This window comes from Dermacentor albipictus, chromosome 5, assembly GCF_038994185.2.
Source record: "Dermacentor albipictus isolate Rhodes 1998 colony chromosome 5, USDA_Dalb.pri_finalv2, whole genome shotgun sequence".
Classification (NCBI taxonomy): Eukaryota; Metazoa; Arthropoda; class Arachnida; order Ixodida; family Ixodidae; genus Dermacentor; species Dermacentor albipictus.
Genome location: NC_091825.1, coordinates 9,258,593 through 9,285,029, shown reverse-complemented (window position 1 = coordinate 9,285,029; position 26,437 = coordinate 9,258,593). Strand labels below are relative to the sequence as shown.

Here is a 26,437-nt window from a genome sequence, read left to right as displayed (position 1 = left end):
GAGAGGCAGCTGCTGTAAGCGAAATGGCAAACCAGAAAGAAGATGAAGCGAATGCAATGCAAACAGACCAGACGGAAGAAAACACCGGGGAAGGTACTTGGAACTATGATGCAGAAAGCGGCCGAACAATCGAAGCGGAAAGCGCCTGGATCACAAGAAACAAGAAAGCCAAGAAGGACACCTCGAATTCAAAGACGCCGGCAAAAAAGCCAACCGATGAGCAAACGCCCAATGCAGCACCTTCACAGCGACAACGCAGACCCAGGATGCCGCCCCTGCCACTTGACAACTTTAAGATCGTCTACCGCCCGCAAGCAGGTCTCGACCTCGCCAAATGGAATACCGTCGCAGTCGTGCATGCCATCGGTAGAGCGAGTGGACTATCACAGCAGGACTTCAATGACAAAGTACGCATACAAGTACAGAGAATCGAAAATTTAATCATCGCAAGCACGGCCGACAAGGAAGACGCAAAGATGCTGGTCAGAATCAACAGAATACAGCTCGGAGGCACTTACCACAACGTCAAAGGCAACATACGAACTCCTGACGACGTCTCCCGAGGCGTCATCAATGGCCTCATACCAGGAACAAGCACCGCAGACCTTCTGGCAGGAATCCGAGCACCGGCACGATACACCGTTCTTCACGCCCGAATGATGGGTCAGTCGACCGCGGCAGTCGTATTCTTCGAATATTCTTCGAGGACCGCACGTTCCCTACTACATCATCTTTCAGAGCGTAGACTTCCGCTGCAGACCATATCACAAGTCAGTGCAGTACTGCCGCACCAGTAGCAACATGGGACACCGCCAAGATGTCTGTCCGTAACCGATCCCAGATTTTTGCTACAAATGCGGCAAGACTGGACAACCACAAGACCATGACTGCACACCGACCTGCAAGCTCTGCGGAGAAGCGCATGAAACTGGAAGTACAGAGTGCAAGAAGAGACTGAAGCCAAGTCCTCCACCCTACACTATACGGCAACAGCGGCTTAACAGACTACAAGAAAGAGACAACCGCTGGAGCTCCAGCAGTGAAGAGTTCCCGGAGCTGGGCACCTCGGCCACCAGCGCGAGCAGCTCTCCTAGACGCAGCAGCTCCAAGCCAATACTGCAAAGCGCTTCGCGCTCATGTTCCCGCTCTCGCTCCCGCTCAGTCAAGCGCGCGAGCTACGCCGACGCGGTAAGCGGCTCGAGCGGCTCGGGTGGTACGAGCAGCTTGGATGCATCGGCCCAAGCCGCAGTCATACGGGTCCTAGAAAACAAAAAGCAGAACCAGCAGAGCAAACTGGAGAATCAGCACAGCCAATTGCAAAGCCAGCAAAACCTCATAGACAAGCTACTCCGCAGTCAACAGAAACAGCAAGAGCTCACCGATCAACTGCTTCAAAAATGCAAAGAACAAGAAGAACTCACAGACAAGCCGCATCAAAAATGCCAGGAGCTCGAAAACATAAACGGAGCGTCGGGAACGACGTTGACCAAGGCCGACGTTGAAGCCATAGTAGATGCAAGGTGCCTGATATTTCAAGAAGCCTTTATGAAGAGCATTCACGCCACAATGGAAAAAGTTGTACAATCAGCAATCAAAAAAACAGCCGCGTTAAATGCCAAAATAGATGGTATCGCACCACAGCTCAACAATTTTATTGCACATGTGAAGAACAACTACATCACCAAGGCACAGCTCGAAAATTCGCGCCCCACGAGTCGGAAGAAGGCACGGGCGAACAGCCACAGCGATTCTTGCTCGGTCTCGCCCACTCGCGATCGCCGACGCGAATTCGAATCCATCGACGATGGCGATCCCTAACCACAAGGCAAAGAAGCAGCAGTCAACTATACGCATATGGCAATGGAACTGTCGATCATACCACCCTCGACACGCCAATCTACAAGAATTCATCAAGCTGAATCAACCGGACGTCATAGCACTACAGGAAACCAACACGCAGAATGTCCGACGGCAAGGATACGCCACATATGCACAAACCCGACGAACTGCCATACTGGTGAAGAAAACTCTGACAGCCCAAAAACATGACATGGAGAACACCCAGATCGAACACACCTTAATCGAGGTTTTACCAGAACGAAAGACGCAGAAAAGCCTATTTGTGGCCAGCGTGTACAGCCCGCCTCGCGACCAGCTACCGGCCTTCGATCACTTTGTACGAGAAATCAGGAAATCCACGAATGGACACCAACTCGTCGTAGTGGGAGACTTTAACGCCTCGCACACGGCATGGGGCTATCATACCACCACAAAGAAGGGTGCTAGAGTGCACGATGCCGCACAGCAACACAGACTCACCCTCTGGAATGATCCCCTCCAGACCACGAGAATTGGAAACAGCGTCTCCAGGGACACAAACCCCGATCTTACCTTTACTGCGGACGTCCCCTGGGCAGAGTGGAGTCGACTCCAGGAAACCTTAGGTAGCGATCACCATATTCTCCAATTAGATGTAGCACACACCTGTAAACAGACCAAGACCGGAATTGCACGGCTATCCGATTGGAAATCCTTCAGGGACAAGCTAGATTCCGGAGCAAGCATAACTGACATTGACGAATGGCTAAAAAATGTATTAGACACAGCAGAACGTCACACCAAGATCCTACAACTCGATGCCGATACACCCGCGGTCGACGCGCACCTCCTACATCTCTGGGAGGCAAGAAGTGGCCTCCTGAAGAGATGGAAGCGACAAAAGCTTAACAGAAAGCTAAAAACACATATCGCTCTCCTTACCAAGCAGGCTCAAAACTATGCGGACCACCTCGTCAGGCAGAACTGGCACGCTTTCTGTGACAAGCTACAGGGGACTCTGAGCACTAAGAGGACCTGGCACCTCCTACGCGCACTCCTGGCCGCTGAACCCACCAAAACGAAACAGAAGCAACATCTTCACAGTCTTATCCACAACCACGCCGGATCAGAAGAACACCTCCTGCGAGAACTACAAAAGAAACTATGCGGAGACGCACCCTCTACCACGTCAACTCACAGCAAAGGATACTCTGGAAAACCGAACCCAGAACTCGACCGACCCTTCACACAGGCCGAAATCCACGTAGCCCTATCCAAGCTGACTAGAAATACCAGCCCAGGTAAAGAGAGGATCGTTAACAAACACCTACGCAACCTACCGCAGCAGGCCACCGAGGCTCTCCTCCGTTACTACAATGAGTGCTGGGAGAAGGGAGAACTGCCTGCTGTGTGGAAACACTCGGACATCACCATGATCCCCAAGGCCAACAAACCTCTCAGCTTGGAGAACCTACACCCAATCTCCCTCACCTCGTGCGCGGGAAAGCTTTTCGAACATATGGTGCACGACCGCATTACCCAGTACCTAGAAGACAACGACCACCTACCAGACACCACGTTCGGTTTCAGGCAGCACCTCTCAACGCAGGATGTACTCTTACAACTAAAAGTAGACCTTCTAGATCACCTAAACAATCGAAGCAAATACTCCATAGTGGCAATAGACGTTAAGGGAGCCTTTGATAACGTTAGCCACGACGCGATCCTCAACAATCTCGAAGGAACCAGCTGCGGCACTAGGACCTACGCATACGTCAGAAACTTTCTGATGGACTGCATGACAACAGTCGGAATGTGCAACATCCGCAGTGAAAACTTCCTACTTCCAAACAGAGGCACCCCGCAAGGGTCGGTGATTTCACCGCTACTCTTTAACGTAGCTATGATCAAGCTACCCCCACTACTCGAGACCATACCAGATCTGCGTCACGCAATGTATGCTGATGACATCACGCTCTGGACCAGAGCTACGAACGTTGGAAGGCAAGAAAGTAGCTTACAAGAAGCCGTCGACACCATCGAAAGCTATCTCCGAAACTGCGGTCTCTGCTGCGCCCCAGAGAAGTCTGAACACCTCATCCTGAAAGCAAGAACGAGAGGCCGACCACCCAACTACGAAGAGCCTGACCCCAGCATCACACTCAACAGGACAACAATCCCGAAAGTCGACACCATGCGAATACTTGGACTCCACATCCACAAAGACGGATCGGGAGCTGCCAGCCTACCGAGACTAGAACGCACCCTTTCGCAACTAATGCACCTCGTCAAACGGATCTCAAGCCAACGAAGCGGGCTCAAGGAGCAAGACACTCTAAGAATAATACAAGCGCTCCTCACCAGCCGCATCACATACGGAACGCCGTACCTGGCTTCAAAGCACGCTGAAATAGAAAAACTGAACATCATGATAAGGAAGGCAATCAAAGTTGCCCTGGGACTCCCCGCCATGGCCTCTACATCACGTCTCCTTAAGATGGGCGTCCACAACACGTGGCAAGAGCTCGCCGAAGCGCACAAGAACAGCCAGCTGGAACGACTCAAGCTCACGCCCACAGGGAGATCAGTACTCCGACACCTAAACTACAGCGAGACGTATGTCGCAGAAGCGGACAAGAAAGAACGAATACCACCGGACGTTCGAGAGTGCATTTGCATCGCATGTGTCCCACGCAACATGCATCCCATATATCACAAGAGTGGAAGACAGGCTAGAGCCAACGCCATCAAACGAAGTTTCAGGCATGACCCGAATGCTCGCTACACCGACGCGGCCAAGTATCCGCATCGAAACGCGCACGCTCTGAGCGTTGTAGACTCCCAAGGCTCCGAGCTAGCATCGGCAACCATCAAGGCACGCAACCCGGAAACGGCCGAAGAAGCGGCAATCGCTCTCGCCACCACCACATGCACAGACGCAGCGGTTATATTCACCGACTCTCAGGCCGCCTGCAGAAACTTCTTGAGGGGCTGCATCTCGGCCGATGCACTCAAGATACTAAAAAGACGAACCACTCCGCTCCCGTACACCTGTGTAACGTGGGTACCCGGACACGAGGGACTAGAGGGGAACGAAGCGGCCCACGCCGCTGCCCGCGAGCACGTCAGCCAAGCTCCCCTCTCCCCACGCGCTCTCGGACCCGTGACAGAAGAGGCGGAGGCCGTACCCACCAACTACTCGGCCATATTGCAACATTACAGGCTCGAGCGTCGAGTGTACCCTCCACCGCACCCTAAACTCGACAGAGAGGAAAGCCTAATCCTTAGACGCCTGCAAAGTAACACATACACGCACGGAACGATAATGCATCGCCTCTACCCGACACTCCACGGCTACCTCTGCCCACTTTGCAACGTACCCGACACTCTGGCACACTTGCTCCTGGAATGCCCCTGGCAGGAAGGCAGCGAAATGCAACCAGAAACGCACGCAAAACGAGCAATAGAAGCAAACGACCTATTCGAAACGTGGGAGGCCAAGCTAACCCTCGGGGACCTGGAAGACCAGCGACAACTCGTCGCCAGGGCCAAGAGGGCAGTTGAAGCCAGAGGGTTCCTGGACTAAGGAGCCCTCCCACCTTAGGGCCCGCTCGGGACACTGTTTCGTTTAATAAACGTTTCTCTCTCTCTCTCTTACCTATATTTGGCTTGCAACCGCAGAACCAGGCAAGTGTACCTAGTGGCAGTTATTTTGTAGCCTTGACAACTTATGCTTCTCTATAACGCCCGCGTGAAACAACAGAACAGCTGTATTTCAAAACATCAGAAACGACCACTTATTTACGGACTACACCTCACCGACACCTCATCAGGGTATCTGTTCTGTATTGGCCAGGCGGCATGACAAGATTGTACCGTGAATGACAAGTGCCTGACTGGCATGCAGCGTTATCTATAAAAGTACGCTGCTGCGTCGAATAAAGGGCTTTTTGTGTTGCTGCCACCGAAGCATCTGCCTGCTGCTTAGAATAGAACATCTGGCGACGAGGATGGGACCCGGCGCGCAGCAAACCACTGCTGGCCAGCAGCAGTCACGAGGCTGAACCGCCTACGGTGCAAGGCGACACGGAGCTCCTGCAGCCACGACTTCAGCGACTGGAGCAGTGCAAGAATGTCAAGAAGCAAGGCGTGACGGAGCCCTTGCCTGGACTTCAGCAGCTGGCTGGAGCAAGTGAACAAGAACCGACAGTACGGACAAGGCACATCAAGAAAAACGGCTGGGCAGATAAGTGAAATTTGCTCATTATGGTAGAACCCGGACGTGGTCCGAAGCTCGGCAGAATGACAGAATACGACCAAATAATCGAAAACATACGTTCATATTTTGAACGCTTCGAGAACTGCGTAGACATAAATGATGTCCCTGCAGACAAAAAACTAAGTTTTTTCCGAACGTACCTGGCGCGCAAGTGTATGAAGAGCTAAAGAAGATAACTGTTCCTCATTTGCCTTCTCAAAAGACTTTCGAAGAAATTAAACAGCCTCTGGAAGCTCATTTCAGTCCAGCTCACTCAATTATCGCAGAGCGCTGTAGATTTAATCACCGAATGCAGCAAGAAAATGGAAGTGTAAAAGATTTCATCACTGAACTGAAGCATCTCGCAAGAGATTGCAATTACGGCACATTCTTAAATGACGCCTTAAGGGACAGACTAGTGGCTGGTTTGCGTGACGAGGAAACGCAACGGGCTTTTTTTGCACAGGCTGTCTTGACATTCGAACTGGCGTGCAAAACAGCGCTAGAAAAAGAGCTAGCTGCGCAACAGGCGAAGCAAATGAACAAGTCTGACACAAAACCGTGCAGCATCAGTGTCATTCAGGGCAAACATCACCGTGATAAGCAAAAGAAATCGACAACGGTTGCATGGTCAAAAGATAAGCAAGAGGGAGAGCAACGAAGTGCATGCAGGGATTGCGGAAAATGTCACGCGAGAGAAAAATGTTAGTATTGGAACCACACCTGCAGAAATTGTAACAAAAAAGGGCATTTGCAAGCTGTTTGCAAAAGAGGAGCAAAAGCTGTCAGATATGTCGACATCACGGACGACGAATCTGAAGACTTGAGTTGTCAAACTGTGTTCTACTCGGGCAAAAGTTCAAGGGGCTACAGCATCGACCTGAACATTGAAGGGAAGACTGTTTCGCTGATAACTGACACCAGCGCAGCGGTCACGATCGTACCAGAGCAGTTGTATAAGCAATATTTCTCGCATGTCGGATGTGTGGAATCAAAGGTGTCGTTGCGCACTTACACAGGAGAAAAGCTGACGGTACTTGTAACAGCAAACGTATTAGTCTAACGGCAAGGAAGCGAGATCTCTTTGCCCATAGTGGTAGTGCAGGGAAACGGAACGCCGATGCCCGCTCTCATGGGAAGAGACTGGCTGGAAAAACTGCACATAAACTGGAAAGCAGTATACAGTCTGTCCACCGATAGGCCACTGGAGCTGAGGGTAGAATCTTTACGGAAGAAGTATCCCAAGGTTTTCAAGAGCACCCCGGGTGTCATCAAAAACTTCGAAGCTTGCATCTTTGTTAAGGAAGGGGCTCAACCAGTGTTCTCAAAAGCACAGCCAATACCGTTTGCTATCAAAGAGGAAGTAGCAAAGGAGTTGGAAAAGCTCGAGCAAGCCGGAATACTAAAAAGGGTCACGAAAAGTGACTGGGCAATGCCTCCGGTGGTGGTGGCGAAGAAAGGCGGCGCAGGATTAAGGTTATGCGGTGACTACAAGGTCACGGTTAATCCTGTTCTAAAAACGAACCATTACCCTTTGCCATTGCCGGAAGATTTGTATTCCATGCTCGCGGTAGGCAAAATCTTTTGCATCCTGGATCTATCGCAAGCCTATCAACAAGTGCCGCTTGCTGAGGAAAGCAAAGCATTGCTAACGGTGAACACTCAACTCGGATTATTTCAGTATCAGCGCCTTCCATTCGCTATCTCTAGCGCACCCGCTATCTTTCAGTCGTTAATGGACGAAGTCTTAAAAGGGATTCCAAAAGTGGGTTGCTATATCGACAATGTCATCGTCGTAGGCGACAACATAGATGACTGTCAAGAAACCATGGAAAAGGCGCTTTAACGACTTTCAAAGCACCATATTACCTTAAGACGGAAGTGTGAATTTTTCAAACAATCCGTTGTTTATGTGGGACACAAAGTGACATCACATGGCATTTTTTCAACCGCAACACAACAAAGATAAAGGCAATCAAGGAAGCACCTCAGCCAAGCAACGTAACTGAACGGCGAGCCTTCTTGGGCCTGCTGAATTTCTAAGCAAAATTCATCAAAGATTTAGCCACAGTAGCTGCACCAATGTACGACCTCTCAAAAAGGACACGAGTTTGCTGTGGACAGACGCATGCTCAAGATCATTCGTGGAAGCCAAGCAGCGCCTCATCGACAGTCAAGTTCTGACTTGTTATGACATGAAAAAGCCAATCCGTTTAAGCTGCGACGCGTTGGCCTGTAGTCTTGGGGCCGTAATTTTTCACGTCATGCCCGATGGCTCAGAAAGACCCATCGCATTTGCCTCCAGAGCATTAAATGCAGCGGAACGCAACTATGCGCAAGGCGAGAAGGAAGCCCTGGCCCTAATTCTTGGTCTAAGCAGGTTTCATAGATACTTATACGGGCGCAAATTCACGCTGTATACAGACCACCAACCACTGTTGGGGATCTTGGCATCGGATAAACCAATTCCTTCTTTGGCCGCAGCCAGGATTCAGCGTTGGGCTATCACCTTAGCAGCTTATCAGTACACACTGCGCTACAGAAACGGCAAAAACATGGATGTTGCCGACGCAGTTTCAAGGCTTCAACTTTTGGTCAAGCATAAAGACGACACTGAAGAATGTCTTGCAGTATTTGAGGCAACGCCTCTAACTACGAGCCAGGTTGCTGCTGCGACTAAAAGGGACCGCTCTCTTTCCAAAGTCGTGCAGTTCCCCTTATCTGGCTGGCCCGCGCACCACGATGATAAATTTCAGCCCTTTTACGTTCGTCGAAACGAACTATCGTACGAGCAAGGCTGTGTCACGTGGGGCAAGCGAGCTATCATTGCGGACGAACTTAGTGAAGCAGTATTAACATTGCTGCATGAAGAGCACCCTGGAATGCAAGGAATGAGGATGCTAGCTGGGTCGTTTGTTTGGTGGCCATCGATTGACAAGAACATTGAAGACACTGTCCGTCGAAGTACAGTGTGCCAAACAACCATGCCTGCGAAGGCCCCAGGACCAGTGCATCCATGGACTTATCCAATTCGTGTTTGGCAGAGAGTCCATGTTGATTTCACCATGAAGGAAGGCTCCAACTTGTTCCTTCTAGTGGACTCTTACTCAAAGTGGATAGAAGCAAGATGCCTCCACACTACAACGACATCAAAAACAGTCAACTGTCTCAAGGAGATATTTGCAGTGCATGGCTACCCGGAGGAACTGATCAGCGACAACGGACCTCAGTTTACTGCGCAGGAGTTCGCCAATTTTACCTCTTCTCACGGGATTCGACACACACGTACGCCATCATACCATGCTTCATCGAACGGGGCAGCAGAAAGGCTAGTCCAAACGACAAAAGCCACTCTACTCAAGCAAGTGCTTCACGATAACCTAACAGGCCAAAACAGAACCCTGCATCAATGACTTAATGACTTCTTGCTTGCTTACAGGAACACCCCGAATTCCGCAACAGGAAGAACGCTGGCTGAGCTGTTCCTGAAACAACAACCTCGAGTGAAGCTTTCACTCCTGAAGCCAAGTTTTTTGCAGGATATGCGCAGCCGTCAAGACAGAGACACCACTCATCACAACGAGGGCCGATGCTGGGACACGCAGATGGAAGCCGGTGACACAGTTCTTGTCAAGACTACGAGAGGGGAAACCCTGTCATGGGAGGAAGCTGTCGTAGTGCAACGCGTAAGCGACTCTACTTTTGTAGTCAAAGTCGGTGAACATTTTCGTTTTGTGCATGTCGACCACCTGAGACCCAGCTGGATTTCGGGACCAATAACTTCATTCCATCCAGACGTCGCAAAATAAGCGCATCCTGAGTCCACTCCAAGTGCCCATATTCAGCGAGATTTTCTATCAGCACCCTCCGAAGAAAATCCCCCTGCTGTCTCCATGATTGGTCGTCCTACTGCAGACCAGCTTGAGGATGTTTGCTAAGATGACTCCACTTTAACTAAGGAACCGGCATCGCAGCCTGAGGCAAGACACTCAGCAGCGCAGCCTGCAAGTATCACCCTATCAACCATGGCATCACCTGAAGAGGTCCATCTGCGAAGAAGTATTTGCACCAGGCATCCTCCTGATCGCTATCAAGCCCCCAATTATGAGCGCGCAAAGAAACGCGTGTAGCTTTAATTAATGAGGAAGGAATGTTCTGTATCGGCCAGGCAGTATGATAAGATTGTACCGTGAATGATGTGTGCCTGACCGGCATGCAGCGTTATCTATAAAAGTATGCTGCTGCCTCGAATAAAGGACTTTTTGCGTTGCTGCCACCGAAGCGTCTTTCTGCTGCTTAGAACAGAACAGTTTCCCTATGCGGTTCCTGAATTTCAACACCTTTGGTGACACGCACCAACTGCCGATCTCACTGCCAACCACAATGACACTAAGACACATTATATCCTTCGTTTAGAGGTTTTATGTTTCTCAAGCAATGGGAGTAAAAATCTAATATATTGTCACGTGGTGGTTTCGTTGAAGAACACAGTAGCAAATACTGTGAAAGACAAAACTAACTTTTATTGGGCGAACCTGTGCCCACAAAAACAGGCTGCACTTATAGCACAACGATAGCGGCGAACACGGTCAGCGATCCTCGAAAATCTAATCAGCGGGTCAAGCGCGTCCGCTTTTATACAGCAGTCGTCGAATGTTCCAGACCAATCATTCGGACCCACGTGCCTTCCACAAAGTTCTACACCATTCGCGTCTCGCAATGAAATCAGATAACACAACGTTCGGCAACAACAGACAGCCGGATAGAAGCATCGATAACTTTCCAGAAACTTCGGATACATGCAGGCGCGTCCCGCGCTGTGCGATTACATTTGTTAGGCGGCGAAACGTGGTCGCCCGATAAAGATAAGTTCACGTGTCAATATCTGAAGGGTAATAGGAATAACTAGAGTTCATTGCAAGAAACAGCATGAAAAATAATGAGACAAGAACGAACAACCTTGGTGTGAAGACCGGCAGCAATTTGGTGATCCATTGTGCCCAGTGTGGGTGCAGCCCCCCCTTCCACCAGCCGCGTATTGTACGCAGCTACTGCAATATCAACAATCGGGAAATCTAAAGGCGTTTGCTGAGCATTCTACAGAGTCTGCAAGTGTTAGTTCACCATCAACTGCATTAACTGACAAAAAAATTAACTATATCCGCAGCAGAGTGATTCACCGTCCTAGATAGGGCAGGATGCATGCACCACTCCCTCTTCTGGTAGGCTTATATGTACCTTGTTGATACATTCCCGTTGCATACGTTTTCCCAGCACCAACGTTTGCAATCAAGAACACAAAAAAGGACCCAAAAGTGTTACACTAATTTTTGACCAGTTCGTACGTTCCCAGAACACACAGCTTTTTGGCACCAACGTTTAGTACGTTGCCAAACTGCGGTCGTACGATACGTTTTCCAGCTGCTAGATGATCCCTCGCAAACAAGAAAATGCACGAGGCACGCACGATCGACAACAGTGTAAAGTGGCCCGTATATAGCACACATTTAGTAATTGATAATCCAAACATTCCCTACTGCAGGCGGTGTAATGTGGACATCACGTTTCCCTTCGGCGGCATCCGGCGTCGCCCACCAGCTCAATTTCATTTCATCGCCTTCTTAAAACAACACACAATAGAGAGAGAGAGAGCGAGGTATATGTCACGACAGAAAAGCGGAGAGGTCGGCCTGACCTGCTACTCGGCGTTGCGGAAAAGGGTGTAGAAAGAAAGAACAGAGAAAACATTGATTACGAGAATGAAAATGGCGGTGAAAATCTTGCAGGCTTCAAGACTCTTCAATGTCTTTTGTCCAGTCCATGCTCATACACAAATTTGTTGAGAGTCTTCAGACTATCAGGCTGATGACGAGGATCAGGGAAATGTCCCAATAGAACCTTTGCAGTTAATGGTCCAATGACAAATTTTGACATGATGTCTGTCAGCAATAGGAAAACAACCAAACGCATCTCGAGCCACCGGAGCAGCACCAGCTCGACATGCAACGGCGTTTTGTGTCGCAATGATCTGTGCGAAGCGTCACATTACACAGAAGACAACAATAGTTGAGTCTGTCGAATTTTTGGGGGTTATTCGGGTCGTATGTTTTCCCGTTTAGTATGTTTTATTCTCGTATTTTCTTTTTTCCAATACGTATGAACGAGGTTCTACTGTGTTTTTCAAAAAAATTCATATGAAGACATTGGTGTTTTGTACAATTCATGTTGAAGTGCATGCCAACCTGAAAATGGGCTCAGCAAAGGTTTCGGTTTCAAAGAACTACGCCTCTTGAGAATGCTGTCTGGACGGATATGCAAGAGTGCAGAAACCAGCGGGTGTGGCCTTGTTGATTTGTGGGGCACAGTAAGGTTTGCTCTTGAGTAATTGCTGGAAGGTCAGGGTGACGGTTGCATTTTAGAATTCTGAAATGCCAACAATTGCCGAGATGTGCCTCAACAAAGATTGTAAATGCGTGTTGCGAGATCACTGCACATTTTAATATACCTTATTTACTTAGCCAAAGCAATATGCAATGAAGCCTTTAATCCAAACATCAGCTTCACTGACAGGGTATGCCCGAACTCAAGGAGCTGCTCAATTTCTCCCTGAGCATGCCACCCAAGTTGGTCTGCCTACCTACTGGATGGCACGGGCTATGGCAGAACAGCACCAAGTTGAAATTGCGCAAATGAGCCTAAACTGCCACTGTCGCGTAGTCAAGGTCACACTTTGCAGCAACGCGATAACGTACGACATATATCGCACCACATGACAGGCGAATGCGAACCTTAACAATCATGAAATTTACAGTAGGCTGAACCACAACACAGCAAAAGTCTGTAAACAAAGTCTCTGTACTGCTAGTGTTGTAAAATATGTTTAATTTGTGTTCTTACATAAAAATATCTGAATAACATTAGTTTAAAAAAACCTGACACCAGAAATTAACACCTTTCCATCTTTGCAAGAACCTTGTATTTTTAAAGCAGTGCTGACACAAAAAATTTTGATCTGGCTTTTTCTGATTTAACAAGTAGCTAATGACACAGTAATCACAGCATGAAACCTCATTTACTTCAGAGTGCGACAGGTAACTTGGAGTCTTGTTTGTAGTGACCAGTCCAAGTTTCAGTTTCAGAGAGCAACGAGATGGGCCAGAAAAGGAATGTAAGCATAGCTGGGCACGTGATTGCAAAAGCCTCTGACATATGCTCCGACACGAATGCCAGCTATGCTATGCTATGCTATTTTAAATAGAATATTGATTTTAAATAAGTCCTATGCTATATTCGCCGTTGATGTTTGCAGATGATGTGTGTGTTCCCACATAAATCGATCTCATGCACTATCTCCACTTCAAAATTTTGTGTCAGTACTCCTTTAAAATTTGCAACGTCTAGAAGCCAAGGGTTTATGCAAACCACACAACTATTCAAACTATTTGCTTTGATTTGACGTTAGCTCAACCTTAGTTTTTTTTTTCTTGCACTATGTTCACGTAGCAGAAGGTGAGACTTTCCTTGCAACACGAAGGCACAAAAGGGTGGAGAAAGGCAAAGGTGTCCTCCATGTCCTCTGCCTGCCTGTGCTGTGATGCAAAGGCAAAGCCCGCTGGTGTCGCCAGTGCAGACTTGATCACCTGGCACGCCACACTAGACAGCTTGGTGCTGCAAGACAGAGAAGTCATAAGATAGCGCTTGTGAACCTAGTCACAAACTACACTAGGATAAAAACAAGGGTTGTGCTAATATCACCGAGTCAAGCTGAAAAGTGAATGTTCAAAGAATTAGATTTTCCTAATATTGGATATATTCGGTGCACAGCCATCGCTGCCCCCATTCTCGATGCCGCAGAAGTGGGCACCATTTGTGTTCAGCTCAAGAGGAGCATCATGCACACCACCCCAGTTGACATGGTCTTCTGCCCTGCTGCACGAAACTCCTGAAAACCCGATTGTACACACAGCACTCAAATGCCTCAACTCGCAGAATGTCACCACGTCAGGAGGAGATGCTTCTGTCAACAATAGCAGCGCGTATTTTGTAAAGAGCAAAAGCCCGTGTGAAGATAGGGGTGATGAGCCGTCGATAGGCCCACGGATCGTGTTGAATACTGTGGGGTTCTCTCAGCCGTACTCTTGGGACAAAGGAACAACAACACAGTAGTGCAAACAATCACAAGGGCATTTATTGCACCTTTCATAGATCAATGCCTGCTAGCCGAGTTGCTATCCAGAATACATGCCGATGGGCGCGCGACAAATCTAGGAAGTCCGACTCACCGCGACCGGATAACAAGCGAATATGTTCGCTTCATGCTGGATCCCAACGCCTGCTCGTTCGCGCGTACGGTCACGCGAATGGTGGCGTGTTCGAAGGCGGCCACGTGAGACGGTCTCGCAGAAGCATGGATCGGTGCACGCGCGAGACGTGTGCGGCGTTCGCCGATCGGCTGCCAAAGAGAGAGAGCGCAACACTCGCGCCATCTCTCGTACTGCGCCTCAACCAGATTGATCGCCACAGGCATCACGCAGGCCATGCGGCGAAGCCGGATTGCAGGATAAGGGAGCTATGTGGGAAAAACATATCAGGGGATGCGCGAGAGTCGCGCATCCCCACAATACATGGAGACAAATTTAATGCTGCTTCAACACCCATCAATCTAATCCATGCACGTGATCTCGGGACCGATCCCCAATGAGCCACCTCTACAAACATATTAGCGGCAAGCATTCCACGACGGCGTGTGGCCCATTATCAGATTGGTCAGTGGCCACACACTGCCTAGGACATTCTGCCTAATCAGCGCTGCTTTGCTGGGCATCGGCAAGTAAAGTTACGATTTACTGCCGAATCGATGCAGACATATTCACAGTAGTCGCATGACACTCAGAAAGATGGCAAACCATCTTCCAAGATCATCATCATCAGCCTATTTTCATATACACTTGGCAGGAGGAAGGCCTCTCCTAGTGATCTCCAATTACGCCTGTCTTATGCTACCTGATTCCAGCCTGCAAATTTCCTAATTTCATCACCTGAGTGCACAGGATGCTAAAAAGTTGTTTACTGCTGCGATCTTTTCAACACACCGTATGGCAGCCTCTCCTTCCCGAAGCCATTTGTAGACGCACACCGGTCTCTTTGTAGCTTCAAGCAACCCGTCACAAGACTAGCTTTGAATGGCAGGCGTGTCATTTGATTTCACTATAGTGCACTGACCACCTGGTTGCAAAGATTTGCACGGATCGCAGATGGCAGCCCCGCCCTCCGGCACCCACCGCCATATTGGCAAGCCATGTGTGACATGATGCACTGCATGGAACAGAGCCATCGTCTGCTACAAAATCAGCCTCCGCGTCATGTGAGGTCAGGGTGCAGCTGCCATTTCTTGCCATATTTGCTCCAGATGTCGCGTACCATGTCTTCGACACTGTCAATTTCACGTCATGAAGCAAGCGAGGAGTCTTTGAGCAGCACGTGCAGCGATGGCGTAGTATACGCTGCGCATTTTGACTTCGACCTCATTGCCACCAGCTCTAGTGATGAAACACGGCCTCCGAGATTCGCACACGCCGGCTGGCTTGCGCAAATATCTGAAGCCATAAACAAAGACCGCATAGTAAACGTGGTCAACAGAGATGACGAAATTGATTTTGCACTAAATGCTCCTGATGCCTTTCTGCACTGTTGATATTTCATGCGTTCGGCACTGCTTAGCCATCCGTTCATGGGAGGCGAAGTCTGGTGCTACCTCACACAGGGCAAATTGTTACGTGCGTAGATTGTTTGCTGGCATGCATTCCTCTAAGATCTGTACTCAACAGAACTATGATGTTGTTAACCTGCCGCGCATTCCCACCAGCTCTTTTTCTTCCCAATGTATTTGCATGCAGCTTTTGTAAATAAATGCCCGCGCACATGTGTCCACGGCGCAAGGATTTGGCACGATGTACGCTTTGGCTGAGCCTTCACTTGAACTTAGTTTATTGCACCCGATATCCATAAAACAAATAGCAAGGCTAACGTCCGGACGAGGCACTGCCTGCCAGTGCATGCACACAGCTGGCACCGCGTCTGGCCAAAGCTTCGGCTTTTTCATGGGTATCCCAAACTAGAAGAGCAGGCGCAAATCGTCGTTGTAGCTGCCTGGCATGAAGTCTTCTGAGAACAAAACAAATGCATCAGATAATCGCCAGTCGTTCCTGCACACATTAATCTTCCAAGCCTTAAGTTTGACCGGCTCCTTGGGAAACCTGAAGTACGATACAGAGCCCTCGATCACGATCCGCCCGGGTTCGTGAACAAGGGAGGGCTCGAGGCACCCTCCGTTGATGGACGCTCCGCAGTGTGGTGGTGAAGAACGATAACTAACCGCCGAGCAGCTGTGCACGTCGGTGTTTATTGGGTGCAATGACCAATGTTGCCTACGGAGCCTGGCAGGTCACCTAGCCTGGCGGGCCAACGAAGATTACGCCTGAGAGGGCGTCACAGGCTTGTTACACCCCCTTACCCCCATTTTGTTTGTCCACAACAACAACAAAAAAAACTTTCAAGTTCAATGCATGAGGCTCTGCCTCCGTTCTAGTCGGGTCGACAGTGCCTGCTACCCAGGAGAGTAACGGTCGCCGTCGAGTACTCCGCCTGGGCACCGGTGTTGATGGCCCGGGCGTGGCAACACCGGGTGCTGCCTGAGCCAGCCTTGCTTCGTCCGGAAAGGCCGCAGCGGTTGGCCTAGTGAGTGGTGATAGGCTTGACACCGGCTCAATGGGCGCCGCACCACTGGCAACACTTGCCGCCTCCAAGGTGGGCGGTGCTTTGTTGGAAGCGACTGGCATTGCCACTAGTCCTCCTGTGGGCTGGAACTCGGAAGCGGCAGTCGAGGGTGCTGGCCAGGTCCTGAGGCAAGGCCTAACATGGTCGGCGTGACTATGCCACGTGGCCCCGTCTGGCATGCGGACAAGCAACGATGAGGCGCTGGCAGGAGACACCACCTGTCCGGCGGACCAGGGTGGGCCAGGACGGATGTTCGTGGTGAAAACTGGAGCTCCCGACTCCGGGAAAGGCCCAGGACTGCACCCTCGGTCAGCTGCCAGTTTCTGCTTCAGTTGCTTCAGGAGCACTGTGGATCAGAGGTCCGGATGCAAGACATCCAAGGATGTCTTGACCATCCGACCCAGCAGGAGCTCGCAGGGGGCACGGCCAGTGACATTGTGGGGCATGCTCTGGTACTCAAACATTATTTGGGAAATCTGCCTCCGGAAATCCCCAGTCTGTCTCTTATTGAGCTTGTGCTTAATGGTTTGCACCACCTGCTCGGCTGCACCATTTGAAGCAGGGTGGCACGGCGGAACCATTCTCTGGCGGATTCCATTCTTCGTCAGCCAGGCCAGGTACTCTTTGCTGGTGAAAGCAAGACCATTGTCGGACACGATGACGTCAGGCAATCCCTGGGTGGCGAAGATGTGTCATAGCGCTGCAATGGTCACGCCTGGTGATGAAGTGGTGACAGGCAGAGCCTCCACCCACTTCAGAAAGGCATCCACCACCACCAGGAAGTAATAGCCCTTGAAGGCCAACCCAAAATCCACATGTAGATGGGACGAGCATCTCTGTGGGAATGGCCAGGGGGGATTTCCACATGACGTGAGGCCCGCTGATGCTCCTGGCAGATTTGGCAGCTCTGCACCATGTGAGCAATGTCCTGGTCCAGGCCAGGCCACCAAACATGGGACCGGGCCACCATCTTGGTCTTTTCCACACCCAGATGACCCATGTGCAGCAACTGCAGGACCCTGGACCGGAGGCTCTGTGGGATCACCACCCTGGAACCCCACAGTAGGCAGCCCTGCTGCAAGCTCAGCTCAGTGGTCTTGTGGCTATAGGCCTGCTGAACCAATTCATCCCCATGGGACACCGCCTTGACCACCTGAGACAGGACTGGGTCCCAGCTGGTCACTTGCGATACCGCAGTTCTGGAGATTACCTTCTGGTACGCGTGCTCCAGCATGAACACTTCAGCAGGTTCTAGAACCACATCAGGCAACTCTGGCAGGGGCAGGTGGCTCAGGGCAACAGCAGGTCCCAGGCCCCCCCTTTCCCGGACGGTAAACCAGCTGGTAACTGTAAGTTGTCAGCCTCAAGGCCCAGCGAAACCACTCGAGGTGATGCCTGCACGGGAACTGCCTTGTCAGGCCCTAGCAGCCCCAACAGCGGCTTGTGGTCCGTGACCGCCTCGAACTTCTGGCCCCACAAACACTGGTGGAAGTGTTTGACACCGAACATGAGGGCCAAATCTTTCTTGTCCAGCTGGCTGTAACATTGCTCCTGGTGTTTCGGTAGCAGTGTTTTGCCATTGTGGCAACGTGGGACGATCCGTGGGTACTCGTCGCCAGTGTCACGACCCGCCCGGGTTTGTGCACAAGGGAGGGCTCGAGGCACCCTCCATTAGACAGACGCTCTGCAGCGTGGTGGTGATGACTGATGACTGACTGCCGAGCAGCTGTGCACGTCGGTGTTTATGGGGCGCGGTGACCAATGTTGCCTACCGAGCATGGTGGGCCAAGGCGCGCCACATGCTTGTTACACATTCCTTGCTCCCTTCCCTCAGGCACCCAACAGCGCTACATAGGCGCCGTGGTGGCATTGTTTCAGCCGCTACAAGTTAAACAATTCCAATTACAAACTGAACAAAGCAGAAGTTTTCCACATGCGCGCACAGCTGACAGATTCTTTGCCGGGATATACAATATACAGTCAACTCCCGTTAATACGAAGTTCACGGGGACCGCAAAAAACTTCGAATTAAAAGAACTTCTAATTAAGCACAAAACACAAAAAACAGCACTTTATTTGTGGCGAAATCGAGTATTTTCTCTAAGAAAAATAGTCGGTCATCTTGCTTTGCTTCTTCTTGCCAAATCGTGCTGCTGAAAGCAAGTTCTGCAGGCTGTAGATGTGGCGGAACGCTTCTCCCGCGTTACCTTCAGCGGCAAAGAAGCGCTCCGCGAGAGCAAGGCCCGCAGCTACATCGGCAGCCTTAGGTTGCGGCTCGCCTTCAACGTCATCGTCGCTTTCCTTGGTCGCTTCCTGGGGCCGAATAATCTCTACAATTTCGCTATCCGTCAGCGCACCACACGTTTCGACCGCCTTGTCTACGGCGACGTAATCTTCAAAACTGACGTCCCCGAGAGCATCACCAAAATCAGTGCCGTCAAGCTCGCTTGTTGACGCTTCCTCCGCTGAAATTTCAGAGGCATCCTCCGAAGAAGCTGCCACAAAACCGCAAGTCCTGAAGCAGTTTGTGATTGTTTCTTGCTTCACACGATCCCATGCTCGCACCAACATGTGGAAGGCACTAAGCAGACTCACTTTGTACTTTCTGGAGCTATTCATACACAAAATCATGCGCTCGAGGAGGTGCCGCCTGTACAGGACTTTAACATTCTTGATGATGCCTTGGTCCATTGGCTGCAAAACAGCCGTTGTGTTTGCAAGCAGAAATGCAAGGCGTATTGCACTCAAGGCTGGCATATTCACGTGAGCACTGCAGTGATCGACAAGGAACAACACCTTGCGGTTCGAAGCAGCAAACTTGCGGTGCAATTTGCTTATCCAGCTCTTGAAGATTTCGGCCATCATCCACGCTTTTTTGTTTGCCTCATAGTCCATAGGCAGCGTCTTCACACCTTTAAAACATCTCGGCTTCGCGGCTCTCCCGATCACAAGTAACCGACATCGTTCCGTGCCAGTCATGTTTGCAGCGATCCGCACCGACACTCTCTCCTTGCTGCGTTTGCCCCAAGCACAGTCGTCGTCCTTGAATGTCAGGGTCTTCTCTGGTAGAAGCCGATAGAAGAGTGCAGTCTCATCTGCATTGAAGATGTCTTCCGGTCTGTATTCGGCGAGATATTCACGCAGCTTTCCGTCCTTCCACGCGGCGCATGTTTCCTGGTTAACGGACGCCTTTTCACCACACACACTCTTGAAAACCAGGTCATCGCGATCTTTAAAGCGCGTCAGCCATCCATCTGACGAAACGAAGTCATCGATCCCCAACATTGCTGCAAGCGTTGGGCTTTCATCGCAACGATGTCTCCACTGAGAGGAAGTTCGTTGCTCCTGGCCTCCCTAATCCAAACCAGCAGAGCCTTCTCCAACTCTGGGTAAGCGCCGGTGCGCATTTGCTTCCGAGAAGTCTTGAACTTGTCGTTCTCAAATGCATCCATTATTGTGCGCTTGTTCTTGATGTAGTTTGAGAGCGTGTTCGGCTTGATCCCGTACTTCCGCGCTATGTCTTGTTTGGCGGCACCTCCCTTCTCTACTTCCTTCAAAACCTCGACTTTCGTTGCCAGGTCGAGCGTGCGATAAGAGCCACGGTTTGCCATGGCTATAAACTGCGCGACTAGGTAGAGTCAATTCTGAATCACCCGTGGAACAACCTAACCTACGAGCTTCCTGCACAAAGGCGCTCGACCAACACACGCCTCGACATACGCTGCGCCAATGCCTCCTTTACTAGATGCCAGCCGCGTTGTCCGTAAACTCGGTTTCTAGCCCTCTCCCTTTTCTCTCCTCCGCGAAAAGGCAACGAGCGCCGCTTATGGCGGACGTCTGCAACCTAGATCACGTGCTGCGCCCTCTGAGATTACCATGGCGTCTGTTGCCATCTCGGGAGCCCGCGATAACGCTCGCTAACAGACGCTCGCGCATATAAAGCGCGGGCGGAGCATTCAGCCGTCGCTGCCACATCCGCCGGAAGTTGAAAAGGCAACGAGCGCCTCCTCACGGAATTTATGCTGAACTAACTTCAACTAAGGGAGCTGCCGCCGCAATGGGAAAGCGAGCAACGTGGCTGGCATCTAGTAAAGGAGGCATTGGCTGCGCACGCTGCAAGACTAACCTCGCACAATCTCGCCACTGCCAGTATGCAGCGCTGCGTCCACGCGGGTGCCCTATGGCACCCGCGTGGCCTCCGCGATGAGCTCCAGCCACGCGCGGCAGCTGCGCGTTTCCTCCGGCAGGAGCCACTTCGCCTCCCGCCGGAGTTGATCGCGGAGGCCATGGCAGCCGTAGCAATGAATAATCGCGCCGCTCCAAGAAGGATGGCATTGCGGGCGGCTGCGGTGGCGATGACACCAACACGGAGCACGGAACTGTTGCAACACTTGAAAAATTGCACATTCTACCAAAGAATGACAGTCGCCTCGAGGATCCCGGCTGAAAATTAACTTCCAATTAAACAATATTACTGGATGAGGACTTCGAATTATCGTGCGATTTCTTCTATAGGATTACATGCAAAACTGACGGGACCAGCACTTCACTTCTAATTAATTGAAAATTCCAATTAAGCGGCTTCGAAATATCGGGAGTCGACTGTACATGCTTGCTCGGCAGGCATAGCCTGTGACATCACAGTTGAGGAGCATGCCAGTGTTGCCCCACTGTTATGCCGTTCGAGTGTAATACAAACAATTCAATCACAAATTACGTGCTGACTCGAATGCGCTAAAATTTTGCCAACGTGTTCTTGAACGCACAGACATTATCTCATACACTACCAATTATGATCGAAAATTGGGTGTCAGGCCCCCTTTGAGCATAAAAGCCGATGCACTTGCCACACAAGTCATATTTTCAAGGATCGGCGCTACAGTCGTTTTTGAGTGAGCCTGTTTTTGAGGGCACAGGTTCGTCCAATAAAATGCAAGTTTCATCATTCACAGTTTTGCTGCTTTCTTCACCAGCACTACACTACATGACAATATCAAACGGACATGCATGTTCAATCTCTCATGGAATCATGCTTCAATATATCTTTATTTCTATGTACGTAAGTTACTACATTCTTAGGAGACTCCTCAGCATGTTTTTTTGCCTAAGATTTGCAAATATCAGTAATCTTTATGATAAGTATGTACAAATATCCCTCGAACGATCAATAGTAAGAAAAAAACGGCTATTTCAGTCAGCCAAACGATCTAATTCTTCTTCCACGTGGCAGAAGTATTACACAGTCGAGAAAGAATATGACAAGGTAACCTCTCAAACTAAACACAAGTTTATTTCTACCACTTTACCAGCTATGCTACAAACTAACCTGAAGCGATTTTGGAAAACTATAAATCCTAATCAATGAAATAAGATTTCACTTAACAATAGCTCTGGACTTCCGATTCCTGAGACTGAGGTTGAAGACCATCTTAACACACCATTTAGTTTGGTTTTTACTAATGAATTACCTGTAGGCTTGCCCAATCCACCATACTTCGCATATCTGCTCATGCAAAATGTCACATTCGGTACCATCAGCATTGTCAAAGTAACTGAATCATTGAAGAACTCGTCATTCACAGCAGTAGACGGTATCAATGCCAAAGTGCTAAAAAATACTAAACATGTGTGTAGCCTGTTTTCATCACTCAAATTCCAGGAATCACTTAACAGTGCTTCCATTCCACGTGACTGGCAGGTGGGCAAGGTCATCCCAGTCTTCAAGAAAGGAAGCCGATCATCAACGAGTAACTACCGCTCTATTTCCACAACAAGCGTGTCTTGTAAAATAATAGAAAATATTTTATACTTGCATATTGCTAACTTACTAACATCCATCAATTTTTTTCAACCAAGTCAAAATGGTTTCCGCAAGAATTATTCCTGTGACACCAAACTTGGTCTTTTCTCAGACGACTTACATTTAAACCTAGATCGTAACATACCGACTGACACGATATCTTTAGATTTTGAAAAAGCGTTCGATAAGGTCCCTCATGGTCGTCTCTTAATAAAGTTATCCTGTCTTAACATTGATCCTTGTGTTCTAAGCTGGATTCGAGGGTAACTAACCGTCATCAGTTCGTATACGTTAACTCACACTCTTCATCCTTAACACCCATGCTTTTAGGCGTATTTCAAAGTACCGTACTTAGTCCCCTCCTTTTCTTAATATACATCAATGACCTGCCTTGTAATATTGACACGTGTACTTATCTTTATCGGGCGACCACATTTCGCCGCCTAACAAATGTAATCGCACAGCGTGGGACGCACCTGCATGTATCCGAAGTTTCTGGAAAGTTATCAATGCTTCTACCCGGCTGTCAGTTGTCGCCAAACCTTATGTTATCTGATTTCACCGCGTGACGCGAATGGTGTAGAACTTTGTGGAAGGCACGCAGGTCCGAACGATTAGTCTGGAACATTCGACGACTGCTGTATAAAAGCCGACGCGCTTGACGCGTTGATCAGATTTCAGACGATCGTCGACCGTGTTCGCCACTATCGTTGTGCTATCAGTGTAGCCTGTTTTTGTGGGCACAGGTTCGTCCAATAAAAGTTAGTTTTGTCCTTCACAGTATTGCTACTGTGTTCTTTGACGTCAGGACCACATGACAATATTTCTTCTCATATCAGACTCTTCGCAGATGGTTGTGTGGTTTACCGAGCAGTTACTAACCCCACCGACCATTTGGCGTTACAAACTGACCTATCGCGCATACAAAACTTGTGTAGCGCTTGGCTCATGTCATTAAATGTAGCTAAACCGGTGTTAATGTCTATTCATTGTCGTCGTAATTACGATATGCCTAGTTATAGCATCAATAACATGCAGATTGCAACAACTGATTCATCCAAATATCTTGGTGTGTACATTTCGCGTGATTAACTTGGACCTGCCGTGTTAACCACATAATAAATTCTGCTAATCGTACTCTAGGTTATCTACGCTGTAACCTTTTCCTCACTCCTCCCTCTATTAAACAACTTGCTTTTCTAACCTTTGTGCAGCCCAAGCTGGAGTATGCTGATGCTATTTTTTACCCTCACCACAATAACCTTATTAATGTCCTCGAGTCAGTTCAGAACCGCGTGACACGATTTATTCTGTCAACTTGTTCGTACAATTCCAGCATTTCAGTACTAAAAGCGCAAGTAATCTTACCCTCTCTAGCCTTACGCCGTAGAATAGCACGCCTTGACCTCTTTCATAAATTTTTCCATTCTTTGCCTTTTGACGACCCGTAGATAAAAAGAGCCCATCGCATTGCCCGCACCAGTCACTTTAACACAGTGTGTCCCCCACAAGCTCATACCATGACTTTTCAGCAATCATTTTTCCTGCGCACAACACGAGACTGGAATGGCCTGCCCACCAAACTTGCCACTATCATCGACCCACTTGCATTCAAGCGACTCACTGAAAATATCCCTTTGTAATTTGTAGTATCTTTCTTTGTCACTAACCCCCCACTCTCTCATGTAACGTCTCAACAAGAGACCTTTGAGGAAATAAATAAATAAATAAATAAATAAATAAATAAATAAATAAATAAATAAATAAATAAATGAAAAGTGTACAGATACTTGGTTCGATAATCGATTCGAAACCTACTATTCAGTATTTGCACACCACTAATAACAAGCCTCGCAGCCGCCTATGATGCAGTGGTCAAAAAGTTATCCCTCGAATCGAAATGGAAACAGCGGCTAGTTGGTTGTACATATTCGAATGGGAACAGCAAACGCACATGACAATGACATGGTGTGCTGGTGCGACACAGTCAGTGGCAAGGATTATTCCTCCCCTTTCATCCAGTTGATTGAAATTTGACCAACAGGTGCACTGTGGACATTTGCTTGTATTACCAGCCGTCTCAATGCTGTTAGGCTGTATGCGTTCAGAAAGACTAAGACACCCAGCAGCGCAGTGAGTGAATGGCTCACTCAGGATGGCTGATGTAACGCTCCATGGTGCGGAAGATGATAGCATAGGTGATGTGTTGACAGCCCTTGGCTGGCTTGTCCACCATGCCCGAGATGGGGTTCCAGTGTGCAGTGGACAGGCACGGCAGGTGCCACTCGATGGGACCCAGTATGCCAAGGCAATGCAGGGAAGCCTCTCTCACCTGCATAGAGCCACTCATCATATTGCTGTTGTAGAAGAGAATATGCTCTGGGCCTAAAATGACTCATTAAGAGTGGCATACAATTGGTGCAAGCAGCCCTTGCAAAATGATGGCTGCATTCATATGAACAGTTGAAAAGGATGTTAGGAATTCAGCATGGAAGGAAAGAAGCACCTGTTTCCACCTTCCCTTCATCTTTGCCATTCATACATGCAGTACATTTAGGCAGCCACATCTTTACATGGGACATATGCTTGTAAAAGTGGTAGCAACTAGTAGCACCATGGTACTCAAGGTCTTCTGTTTCAATCCATATTCAAGCAACATTTTTCAAGCTTGGAGTGGCCACCTGAATCCAGGAAAACAGAAGGATAATGATCCCACCCATAGTCAGCGGGGCTATACAGGCATGTATGACTGAGCTCCGAGAGAAGCCCTCCCCCCACCAAATGAGCTCACCTGGTGCACACTGCCTCACTTGCAAGTCTGATTTTCCAGCCACAGGCTGGAGGATACCAATGGGCCTAGTGAGCTCAGGTCCTTTGCTACAGGGTGTACGGTGTTGGATGTCTAATTAATATGGACAGCAGTAATGAAAGAATGATTAAGTTAAATAGGAGACAGTCGAACTTGGATGTAATGAACTCAAAGAGGATAGCAAAATGGCTTGATATATAATATACAACTATGTGAAGCTTATCTGAATCTCCGTACATCTAAGACAATTGCCAGAGGTTGTGAAAAACGGGAATTTACAGATTTGTTTTTCTCAGGCACTGTTGTACACACACAAGTTCATTTTTTTTTTATATGTGACTGTTGTAAGTCGCTCGCAGTCCAGAGTGGTTCACCAATCCCAATGCTAACATTAAAAGACTGCGTCGTCCGAATGAGATTGAGATGAAAGCACAAATTGTGCATTTTTATTCACGGCAGAAATAGACAATGCTGAAGTAAACCAGCCTGTATCCACTGTGCTGCCGTCAGCACAGTTGTACTGTGAATCGTGGGTCATTGTGGCAAGGCGTGTGTACACCCTTTAAACAGCTGATCATCATACATCAGACACGAGTAATCCATGCAGAATTTTGTATCGAATTTTGGTATCGGAATCCACTTCCTGTTGGATCCAGTCGTTCTCCTCTTGGTATCCGACCTATGTCTGCCCACCTCTTCTTATGTGCTGCTTGGTCCTCTGACAACTCACGGTCCTTCCGTTCTGGCCCCTTCCCCTCGGAACACTGTGTCAATCAAAGGCTGCCATAACTGCGCAGAGGCCCTTAGACTCGAAGATTACTTTCAGCTTGCAGAATGCAGTGGAAGCTTACTCATACGGTGCGAGAAACTATGTACTAAAAGGAAATGTACAATCTGAAATCACTAAAATATTTGGCAAGACTTAACTGTAGGCGACATCTATGTAATGTAAAGCATTGCGTGAATCTTTGGGACA

The 26,437-nt window shown here is 49.1% G+C and overlaps 1 protein-coding gene across 9 annotated transcripts in view; it reads right to left on the bottom strand.

Annotated features, from left to right (window-relative positions):
- The window catches only part of tefu (Serine/threonine-protein kinase tefu), a 1,084,056-nt gene that overhangs the window by 459,717 nt on the left and 597,902 nt on the right, over positions 1-26,437 (bottom strand). For all 9 annotated transcript variants that reach the window (XM_070538252.1, XM_070538256.1, XM_070538258.1 and 6 more), the window contains 2 exons: positions 24,803-24,984; positions 13,599-13,744 (listed from right to left, as the gene is read on the bottom strand). In XM_070538252.1, the coding sequence (XP_070394353.1) occupies positions 13,599-13,744; positions 24,803-24,984 (328 nt within the window). The remainder of the gene's footprint in view (positions 1-13,598; positions 13,745-24,802; positions 24,985-26,437) is intronic.